Below are 12,427 nucleotides of genomic sequence, written 5' to 3'. Positions count from 1 at the left end.
GCAAAAAAAGTAATAGTGAGAAACTGAGACAAGACCTTCATTTCTTAGTCAAATCATTTCTCCAAGATTTGTGTGTGTGCATGCATATGCACACATGCACGTGTGTTTATTTTAAACAATATTGTTTTTATAATGGTAGTCACGACTACCTACTATAAGAAATACGTTTATACAATATTGTCAATGATATTGTTAAAAATACTTTCATCTATACTTTTAATTTGTATTGCAATTGAAATCTTTAAAATTTTTTTTTTTAAATTCCCAGAACTCCTACTGTTCTAGTATAATGAATCATTCTTCTAGGCATGTTTTAGTTGTGAAGTAGAGAGAATTTCATTCAGTCAACACTTTACTATTGAGGTATGATTCTTCCTTTCATTCATGAACTTTAATTCAAATTCTGTTACTTATGAAATATCATAGCCAAAGCATGGAAAATAAAATTCATAGAAAATTCACAATTTATAAATCGATTTTTACATTCTTTATTCTGACTTTTACATTTTCTACTCATACAAATTTATTTATAAAATGATTTTTAACATTCTTCTCTGCCACCTGTGGGTGAAAATTTACCAATATGATTTTTATGTCTTCTTACATCTGTTAAAATGAGGTAGAAAATTTTCAAGGACCCAGTATGTTGAAAGAAAATTAATTGACAAATGAAAGGCAACTGAATATTCACTCGTAGATGATACAACCCTTTATCTGGGAGGTGAAGATAAAGTGGCAACCTAAATTTAGCAATTGATTTATTCATACAACAGGGATTCATCTCCCACTGATTTTCTGGGTATTTTCATCTGACGAGGAGACAAATAGCAAACTTCTTTTAGATTCAACTAATTGGAGAGCTCAGTTTATTCTTTAAGTTCATTCAAGGCTTTTCAATAAAAGAGTTCTTTTCCTAATAAAGTACATTTTTTCCTTATGTTTCTTTTATTTTGGGTTTGTTTCTTTTTTAATGAGTGAAGAAAGAGATAAGGGTTTGGTTTTATTCTGATTAAAATTTGGTCTATAGAAACATGTCTGAAAGCTGAAATATTATAATGTTTTGCTTTTTTTCACCATGCTTTTTCCACTAAGAGGAGAATATTTGTGAAGGGCTCAACAATGTAGAAACCTTTTTCCTAGGTGATTTCTGATCAGATATATGACCTTGGAGAGACTTTACTAGAATTGCTAGTCCCACAAGAGGCTGCCAGAGAATATAAGATGTTACAAAACCACATTTTTGTATTAGTCATAGCTATGGAACACTGCCATTACTTCTTCCTATGTTTCAGTACCAACTGCCACTTCTTAAAAAAGAAGTGTATTGATAAAAAATATTTCTCACTGGAAAAGAGATTTAACACAACCAAAGCTATAGTACCATTTGACTTTTGTTCTACAGAGGTTGACAAAAAAATAACCCACCAGAAAGAATCTTTTAAAAATAATGATGTGGTAAAAGAATGCTGGCATCAATATACTGGAAAGAGGAAACTAGTGAGTTCAGGCTGACATTGGAGGCACAAAGATGTAGCAGCCTATTATACCACACAAATGGTAATCACTACTGCAAATGTGCTGGGGAACATGAAGACTAGAAGTAAGCCTACAGGCAGAACTCATGGATACCCAGGAAAGAAGGAAAGGGGAGTGTTTTGACAAAGCCATGATCATGGCATGAACTAGGGTTGTGTCAGTGGGTAAGCCTGGGATACTCAGGGAGTCTAAACTGTAGGACTTGATGGATTGAAAGCAAACGATTGAAGAATGATTCATGGATTTTGGCTTGAGTTCTAAGTAGATGGTGTTGAGAAGAATGGGACAGAAACAGATTTTAAGTCAGGGAAAATCAGTAAATATTTCTAGATATCTTAATTTTGAGACAGCTGTTAGAAACCTAATAGATATTGACTACACAGTTAGAGATACAACACTGAAGCTCATAGTGAATACTGAGGGAGAGATGTAATTTTGGAAATCATAGAAATGAATGAGGTCCCCTAAGGAAAAAGTATGTAAGGAATAGGTAGAAAATCTTATTTAAATAATATGGCAATTTTATATCTCCCTTTCCAGTGCTTACTCCTTTTATTTATTTTTGTAGTCTCACTGCACTCCTTAGGATTTCCAGGAAAATGCTGAGTAAAAGTGGTTTGGTAAGCATCCCTGTTTGTGCCTAATCTTAAAGGCAGACTTTCAATATGTGGTCATTATTTTTTCTTCTAGGTTATTGTGTAGATAATTTTCCTTAGGCTAAGGAATGTTTTCCTCGTAACTGTCTAACACTTTTTCTTTCTTTCTTTTTCTTTTTTTCAAATTGTAAATGGATACTGAATTCTCTCTCAAAAGTTTCTTTTGTATCCATTGAAATACTATTTTCTCCTTTGACATGATGATCTATTTCTGGAATAATTTCAACTTGGTGATGATATATTATTTTTTAAATACATTACTTTGATAGTTTTGCTAATATATTTTATATAATTTTTCAACTATGTTAATCAATTAAATTGGTCTCTAATCATTTCTCATGCTATCCTCAATAAGTTTTGTATCATGGCTAGGTCAGCCTCATAAAATGAGTTGGGAAGAGATCTTTTTCTACTCTTCGGAAAATATGTACAAGCTGAGAACTATGTTCTTTTTGAATGCCTATAATAGGCTGTAAAACATCATGAGCAATCCCCAGTCACTTTTCCTGGGAATAAAGATAATATAGAATTGTGAGGAGGATGAAAAATAGGTACTCAAGATTCATGATAATCATCAATTTGATAGGTACCAATTACGAGTGACTGATGTTCTTTTGAGTATTTTTTAAATTATAATAAACCTATGAGATAGTTTCTCTTATTAATCACACTTTATATTTCAAAGAACTCAAGCTGAGAGAAATTAAGAAGCCTGAGGTCATGTAGTTACTATATAGTAGAATGGAAATTTGACTGAGGATGGTCTCATTCCAGGATTTGCAGTATCGATCTCTTTACTTCGACTTTAATTTATCATAAAAAGGAAAATTGCTGAAAGCAAATTTTTCTATGAGCCATTTTGAGTTTATTTTCTTCTTAGGAAATTTGTGGTAATTAAAATAATCAAGTTATCTATGAAGTATATTTTTATGTTATTGAATCACATTAAAATTTGTAGTGGTTTATATTCAGAAATTCTGTATTATAGCTATTATTCTACCAAAGACATTTTCTATCTCCAGACTTACTATTTTTACTTCCCTCTCATGATGAAATGAGTAAGAACATATCTTTTCTGCTGCTGAAATCATTCCCATATAGTCTTTTCTCTTATAACTCTCATCAAAGTGTAGATTATTTTAATTATAATAATATAATAATTCATTCAAATGATATTGTAACAATTCAATAGTTTAATGAATGTAGTGATTTTGTTCAGAAGAAAAGGATCCATATATGATATGACTGGTAGATGTGCATAAAGTAATAGTTGCTAGGTCGCTATATTGTTTTTACTTTTTAATATTTTATATATTCATAACAAATTTTGAAAGTTTCTTCTTTTCATCTTTTAAAAACATGGATTTAGTTTTAAAAAATACATAAATTATAGTCATGGTAGTAGTTCCACAATTTAGGGTGTATTGAAGAGGCTATTTAAATAAACAGAAATAAAATTATCTCATTTTATATCCTGTATAATTGGAATTGTGCTATTTAACACTCATGAAAATGAGAAGACAAAAATATAATGAATATTATCAAATGAATATTGGTTTAAGATTAAAGCAATTATTATTTTATTACAAATGATATTAGTTATCTATTGCCAAATAACAAATAACTACAAAATTCAATAACTTTAAGCAACCAATATTTAATTTCTCAAAATTCTGCACGTCAGTATGACTCTTTGGGTTGACTGTGGGTAAGTCAGGAGCTAGAGAGGTGGAGGGCCTGGGATGGATTAGCGTCACTTTCCATGCGATTTTTAATCCTTAGGGAGGTTAAATTCGGAAGCTTTACATGCAGTTCTCTGGGTAGTTTTCCAGTGAAGGGAAAGCAGGAGCACAAACTTTTAAGACTTAGCCTCTGAAGTCATACAATGTAGCTTCTGTCACATTCTGGTCACAGTCACAAGACCAGCCTGTATTCAAGTGGTAGAGAACTACATTTCACCTCTTCATGGAATAAGCCGCAAGATCCCATCAACACTGGACAGACACAGGGAACATGGTTCACTGAAGACCATTATTTTAACAGTCTACCATACAAACTAAGTGTCAGCTTGGTACACTGTCTTTTGAAAGGTAAAGTCTGTAATCTTTTAACCTCATGCTGAGATGTGAAATTTATTATATTGGTTTAAGAGTCTCATACATCACCCCAAACTGTTTTATGACATTTTAATGAAACTAGGATGCTTTTATCTTTTTATAATATAAAAGAAGAGTTCCTCTGAGATGTTGTAATCTCAGCCTAAAAGAATACAGACATCATTAAAAGGAATTTCAGCAGGTGCCATAAATAAGAAATATTGTGATAAACTATCAGGATAGAACTTTTAACTATCCCATTCATTTCAATGGGCTTATCAAAATAATGGCGAGATAAGAATATGAAAGAGAATCAATGCAAATAGTCTTTGTAATTTTTTATTTGTAAAGGTGGACTATTTCAGTGAGTTTGATCTATCTGTTGTAAACCTATTTAGGGCCTGTTAAGAAGAGGAAAGAACTAAAGTCTATTCTGAATTTTAGTTATAACACATTCAAAATTATAAATTGTTTTCCCAAACTACATATTGTTTTAGGATCCACATATGATATCCATTTATTGAGCACCTAATATGTTTCAGATATTATTTAACCCTTACTGCTAATCTTAACCAATGAAAGAGAGACATCATACGTATGATATATAAAGTAACAGAAGAGAAAAATAGGGCTCAGAATACTAATTTGGCTATCTAAATCTTAAGTGGTGGTACTCAAATTTAAATTCACATCTTTAGGACTTATATCATTACTGCCTTCCTAAAAATTATATCATAATAAGTCATTATCAGGTACGATAAAAATTTTACAAAAATATTCCTTTTACTAAATAATAATAAAAACAAGGCAGCTTAGTTGCAAAGGTCTTTTAGATAAACAACTGGCATTTCTTGAATGCTAATTACATATGTAACAGGTAGCAGACGGAGAATTTACATGTATTTTCCATTAAATTTCACAAAGCCATTTACAAAGGAGGTGCTCTTATTTTTAATTTTCAGTTTAAGGAACAGGTTAAAAAAAAAAAAAAAAACATAACACCATCATCACAAACCATTTAAATCAGTAGCAGTACTTAAAACAAACTTCCAAACAGATACTAAAATGCAGCCACGGTTAAGAGTCATTAATTAGTTTGCTATACATTTTTAGAGAAAACTGATGCCATTAGAAGCAAGAGTAAAAGATAAAAAACAGCAAACTGAATTGCAATAATTTCGTGGTTTTCTTGATATTATTTAGAAATTTCTTAGTGTTTATAATTTTTCAATTAAATATCATATACAAATAGGTAAGCATTTTAAGATTTGTAAACACAGATGAAGAAAGTACATTTTGCTACCACTTTGTTAAAATGATTTACATTTTAATGATGTTTGCAGCTTTAAATTATTAAGGTGAAATGTTAAAAAAAACAAGGATGTTATTTTTTTTAAAAAAATGTACATAAATTACTGCCTGGATCAAAATTAGTTCCTACAGAAACATTTAAGAAAAAAATAAACTATCATCTTACTGTTCATTTTCCAGTTTAAAGTATAATCTCATATGAAATTACTTTAAAAGTGGTGTCTCTATGAAAAACTCACTTGTATGTTTTTCTTGAAATGTTTTCAAAATCTATCTGATCTCCAAATAAATCTATTTTAATACATTTGAATATATTTTAATATTACTCTAATGCATATGTAAGCTTACATATATATTAAGTAATCCATAACAAAGCACTATCTATGTGTAAACGTAAGTGTAAATTGATAGCTGCAGCATTCAAAACCTGTGTTTATATTATGCATAAAACTACAAGTGCTAATCTATTTATAGTCTTACCAAAGTATCCAGTAAATTCAGTTGCTTAAATCACCAAATTATATAAAAAAGTACAAATTCACTCCCCAAACATTACCTTGCCACTTTTTAAAGTGAATAAATTCTCTCATAACAAGTCGATGATAAAAAAGAAATCCTTCTATTCTATGCAATCATGAATATATTAAGTTGCCACTAATTTCAGAGACATAACTTTTACTATCACAGTTTGAGGAAATTCGAAGTATCTCAGTTGAGACTAAACTTACCAGCAAATTTGATATGGAATTTATTTTCAGGCTTTAATATCTGGACATACAAAGGGCAATTTGGAGCAAAATCTTTTACAGCCCATGCTCTCAAAATTGTTTGGTGGTCCTGAAATGATAAATATCAAAAGATCATGAAATAAATTGAAAAATTTGTAACATATAAAGTAAAAATCTTCAATTGGTGTGTTAAATGGTCACATCCACAGTTTAAAATTCAACATAAAAAATAATGAATTGTAAGGACTTATTTTTAAAGATTCTTATTATTTCTATAAAGGAGAATAACAATACCTAGTTCAATCAATGCTAATTCCCAGCACTTACAAAATTAGCAGCGATTAGGAGGAAAGTTTCTTGACAAGCTTAAAAGTAATCTTCTTAGAAAACAATTGAGGGGCAGAGGCTTCAGAAATACAGCACAACTAATAGTTTGTAATAACAGTTTCCATGGAAAATAATATGAATTTATAACAATTTTAACATGTTTAGGAAGATTGGCAAAAAGGGAATGACTACAGTGACCATGCATGTAGAGAACATACCATTTTAAATTTTTTTGTATAATAGTAAAAGTAAAAGGATTTTTGACTCTATGGGTGTGTGTTGGAAAAGATCAGTAACTTTCAGATACTAAAAAAAAAACAAAAAAAAACCAAAACAGTTTAAAAAAAAGTTTCTGAGACTGAGAAAAGGAATAAAAAGCATGCTTAACATTACATATCGTATGACCCCATAAATTATTATTTAATTAACTAAGTAGATCAAAGCAAATTATCAGAGAAATATGTCAGTTAGCCAATACATTTTGAAAAAGGAAACAAAATCATGTTCGAGGATACACTGTCCATATAGTAGTCATTAGCCACACGTGGCTGTCTAAATTTAAATTAACTAAAGTTAATTCCATTTCCCTATCACACTAGTCACATTTCCAGTGTTCAAAGCCGTCTGTGGCTAATTCAAAGTTATATGGAACAGTGCAGATATGAGCATCTGCATCATCACAGAAAGTTCTATTTGACAATGTTGTTAGGGAAAGAAAAGGATAATTAAAAATACAAGTAGATATGAGGGATTGTTTACAGAAGTGCAGAAAGAAGCTGTTGTCAGTGGTTGGCAATTCTAAATTGCATGAAAGTTGATGAAGTGTAACTCAGAATTCCTTAAGTAGATAAGCGGACAATGTCCGCTTTGTCTTCCAGGCAAACATTCAAAACATGATGATGAACCTGATACAGTGTGACAGTTAATTTTATGTGTCAACTTGGCTGGGCCATTAGGTGCCCAGGTATTTGGTTAAACATTATTCTGGATGAGTGGGAAATCCCAGAAAAGGGAGAAGCAGAGAAAGAAGTCACAAATTCTGTGTATAAATTTATACATCGGCTAACCTCTAAACCACACATGCATGGGACAGAATAAGAGCAATCTCAACTGAGATTTGAATCACTGCCCACTAGAAGGATGATAGAGTTTGCATTCAAGTGAACCAAATTAACTGCTTGCTGAAACAAGAATATCAACACTCTTCAGAGGAATATAAGAGACAGACACCAAGGCTCCACAACATAATATAATATTCAGAATACATTGCAAAATTATTCAGTATATCCAGTGCCAGAAAAATGTTACCTATTTGTTAATTTCATGGGAAACAAACAAAACTAAGTCCAATAAACATTAGCCTTTACATGATCTAGATGATTGAAATCAGACTAGGGCTTAAAGCAGGTAATAAAAGTATCATCACTGAGGTAAAGGAAATATGCCCACAATAAATAGGAAAAAAACTCAGTAAAGGAATGGAAAATATTTTTTAAATTAAACAAAAACTCAAATATCTGAAACATATTCACCGGATGGGCTGTGAAGTATAATGGAGATGACCTAGGAGAGTCAGTGAACCTGATCATAGATCAACAGAATTTATCGAATTTGAAAAACAGAGAAGAGGGATGGAAAAGGAACAGAGTTCAGGGACTTGTGCAACAATGTAAAAATGTCTTATATAATGTAATTGGATTTCCAGGAAGAACACAAAGGAGAAAATAGAACAGAAAATGATTTGAAGAACTAGTGGCTGGAAACTTCCCAATTTTTTTAAGGCATAATTTTTCAAGTTCAAGGAACTCAGAAAATCCCAAACCACGTAAACAAAAAAACTACCACACCTAAGAACTCTGTAGTCTAATTATTGAAAACCAAAGGTAAAGATAATATTTTGAAAGCATCCAAAGAAAAATAGTTGTATGACCAAGGACTCTCATCAGAAACCATGGAAACCAAGGGACAGGGAAACAATATCTTAAACTCCAGAATGAAGAGGGGGAAAAAAATTTAAGCCATAATTTTATAGAGAAAAATCCTTAAAAGAGATGAAATAAAGGACTTTTTCAATTAATGAAATCTAAGAAAATGTGTTGTCATCAGAATTATACTACAAGAAAATTATAAGAAACTTCTTTATGCTGAAAGGAAATGATACCAGAGGGAAAGTCAGAACTTCAGTTATCAAAGAAGAGTATCAGAAATGGGTAATATTTGAGTGAACAAAGATAATTTTTTTCTTTAAAACATGTATATCTTTACAAAGAAAAATTTATAGTATTGTCTTGTGGAATTTGAAGTTTATAAAAATAACAGAAGAATAAGCACAAAGTTTATAACTTTAATATTGTTCAATATTAAAAAATAAGTAAATTGTGCAATATTAACATGAAGCAGACTATGAAGAGTTAAGCCTGTGTAGTGTAGTTCCTACAGTAGTCACTAAAAAAATTTCAAAAGATAATTTCTAAAAAGCCAATAGGCATAATAATAAAAAAAAAGTAGAAAAGAGAAAACAGAGGAACGTGAATTGGTAGGGAGAAACAGAAAACAATTTAGTTAGACCTACATCCAACCATATAAATGATGGCACTAAATGTTAATTAACTGAACATATTAAAACATAAAGGATATTTGAAAAACAAAACTAAAACTCAACTATAAGCAATTTAGGAGAGAGGGCACCTGGATGGCGCAGTCGGTTAAGCATCTGACTCTTGATTTCAGCTCAGGTGTTGTGGGATCAAGGCCGGCATCGGGCTCCATGCTCAGCTCAGTGTCTGCTTGAGATTTTCTCTCTCCCTCTCCCTCTGCCCCTCCCCTGCTTTCTCTCAAATAAATAAATAAATAAAATCTAGTTACTGATAAAAGTTACTGATAAAAGAAGTGATAATAAGAAAAAAAAAACCCTCAATTTGAAAATGAGCAAAAGATCTGAACAGACACCTCACCAAAGAAGATACACAGGTGACAGATAAGTACATGAAAATATGATTAACATCATGTATCATTAGAGAATTATAAACTAAAACAACAATGAAATACCACCACACAACTATTGGAATGACTAAAATCCCAAACACTGACAACACCAAATACTAGTGAGGATGTGGAACAGTAAAAAGTCTCATTCATTGCTGGTGGGAATGCAAAATAATTCAGCAACTTTGGAAGACAGTCTCCAGTTTCTTATAAAACGAAACATAACCATACCATATAATCCAGCAATCGTGCTCCTTGGTATTTACCCAAATGATTTATCCACCCAAAACCTGCACTTGAAGGTTTACAGCAATGGATAAAACGAAGAGGTATATCTAGACAATAGAATATTATTCAGCAATAAAGAGAAATGAGCTGTCCAGCCATGAAAAGACATGAAGGAAACTCAGATGCATACTGCTAAATGAAAGAGGCCTGACTTAAAAGGCTGCATACCGGGGTGCCTGGGTGGTGCAGTCTGTTAAGCGTCTGACTCAGTTTCAACTCAGGTCGTGATCTCAGGGTCATTAGATGGAGCCCTGTGTGAGCACGGAGTCCTGCTTAAGGCTCTCTTTCCCTTTCCCTCTGCCCCTCCTCCAGCACAGACTCACTCTCTCTCTTTCTCTCTCTCTCTCTTTCAAATAAATAAAATCTTTTTTTAAAAAAAGCTGAATACTATAGAAAGTGTAAAAACATCAGTGGTTGCTAAGGGGTTTGTCAGTGGGGGAGGGTGTAGAAGTGATGGATAAGTGGAATATAGGGGATTTTTAGAGCAGTGAAAGTATTCTGTAGGATATTGTAATGATAGATAGATATCATTATACATTGGTCAAAACCCATAGAATGTATAAAGGAAAGAATGAACCCTAATGTAAACTATGGACTTTAATTAATAATAATGTATCAATATTTGCTAATCAATTGTCACAAATGTACTACACTAATGCCAGATGCTAATAACAGTGGGAACTGGGGAGAAGGGATGCTGGAAATTCTCTATATATTTTGCCCAATTTTTCTGTAAACCCAAAACTGCTCAGAAAAATGGTATATTAAAAAAATAAGTGCGCAAAGTGTGAACTTTAGAGTCACAAATTCTGGGCTCTAATTTCACTCTAAAATTTACAAACTGCATGAGTTTAAGTTACTAAACAAATCTGATTGTCAGGACAAAAGGTTTGATTACATTTGTAAAGTGGATGTAGACAGCTTGCTCTTCTTATTTCACTTGACCTCTGGCAACACGTGACATGTAGACCACTGGCTCCCTAAAATTTTCTCCCGAGGCTTCTGTGACACCAATACCCTTTATAGTCCTTTGGCTTTCTTACCCCAAATTGAACTCATCTTCCTGCTGATAATTCTTCCTTTTCCTGGAGGTGGATTTTTACCAGCACCAAATCCGCAACTCCTCCATCCCTCATACCCCTGCATTCAATCAGTCTTCAAGTCTTGTTGATGACACCTTCTAAATATTGCTCTAATATGTCCACTTCTTTCCAACCTCCCTGCCACAACCTGAGTCCAAACAGTTGTCACTTCAGGCTTGGAGAGAAGGCAACAGCCTCCAAATCAATCTATTTCGAGTTTTATATATATATATATATATATATATATATTTTTTTTTTTTTTTTTTTTTTTTTACTAATTCTGTGTTCTTATCAGATTTACTGCCATTTCAAACGACCATCTGATTGGATATTTGGCTACCGTCTACCCGGCAGTGATTTTCTTTACTCTTAGCATCAAGTCCCAACTTCTTAACAAGGCTTGCAAGACCCCGTATCAAACTCTCCCCAAACTACTTCCCCAGCCTTGGCACTCTTTATTCCAGTGCATTCTCCACTGTTGAGCCTCCAGGACTTCTGACGTGGACCAGGACCTCTGTCATGTATTCTAGGAGACCTTCTTCTTCTGACTGAAATCCATAACAGCTGTTCCCACTATGTTTGCCCATCATAGTGTGAACCCACCTGTTTTTTTTTAAGTGGATCCCCACTAAACGGTCAGCTCTAAGACAAGGGCCATGTTTTACACTTCATTCATCCAAAGTGCATCTCTAGTAGTTCACTTTCATTTGTTTTCCAAAGATGAGTAGGAGAAACCATATCTACTTCACAGGGATATTGTGAGCATTAAATGAGATGAGGTAAAGAAGCATCCGGCACACAGGAAGCACTTAGTAAATATGTCAAGTCAGTGGATAAATAGTTGATTGAAATACTGATCCTAAAAGCCTATAAATCTTCCTTGTCTCATTCATGCATTGTGCCCTATCAACAAGAATCTATGATCCTGTGAGTGGAGCATTAAGTAAGGAAAAAGGAAACAAGGTAAGTGTACAATGGCATAAATGTCACATGAGGAATAGAAAATAAGTATTTGCTAATACACATAATAAAACTGGCACAGAAACAAGATTTTTAATTCATTCTTCTAACAACAGAGAATGATATTGATCTCTTTTTTTTTCCCTTGCTGACAAAATTCAGCCTGAAATAAGATAGTCAGAATTTAATTGTAACCAAAAAGTAGAAGTATCGACCATGACAACTTTGGAATAAACAGTCTAAATAATAAAGGAAGGTAACATAGGGTATTACTGGGTCATCGTAGGTGTCTATTGCTACTGTGAAAGCAGAACATTTCACCTAAAGTCAGTTTATCTAAAAATTAATTGGCCAAAATCATCTTATAAAATTCAATTTTTATAATTTGAAATATCTAAAAATTATTTGTTGGCATTCTAAGGGTCTAAAATACATCACTTTACCTATGAAAAGGATCT

General features: G+C 32.4%; 1 protein-coding gene across 5 annotated transcripts in view; it reads right to left on the bottom strand.

Annotated features, from left to right (window-relative positions):
* KCNT2 (potassium sodium-activated channel subfamily T member 2) overlaps positions 1 to 12,427 on the bottom strand; it is a 375,975-nt gene that overhangs the window by 155,498 nt on the left and 208,050 nt on the right. For all 5 annotated transcript variants that reach the window (XM_078078345.1, XM_078078342.1, XM_036084475.2 and 2 more), the window contains exon 13: positions 6,328 to 6,436. In XM_078078345.1, the coding sequence (XP_077934471.1) occupies positions 6,328 to 6,436 (109 nt within the window). The remainder of the gene's footprint in view (positions 1 to 6,327; positions 6,437 to 12,427) is intronic.

The sequence above is a fragment of the Halichoerus grypus genome, chromosome 7, assembly GCF_964656455.1.
Source record: "Halichoerus grypus chromosome 7, mHalGry1.hap1.1, whole genome shotgun sequence".
Lineage (NCBI taxonomy): Eukaryota > Metazoa > Chordata > Mammalia > Carnivora > Phocidae > Halichoerus > Halichoerus grypus.
This window is presented reverse-complemented; position numbering and strand designations above follow the sequence as displayed.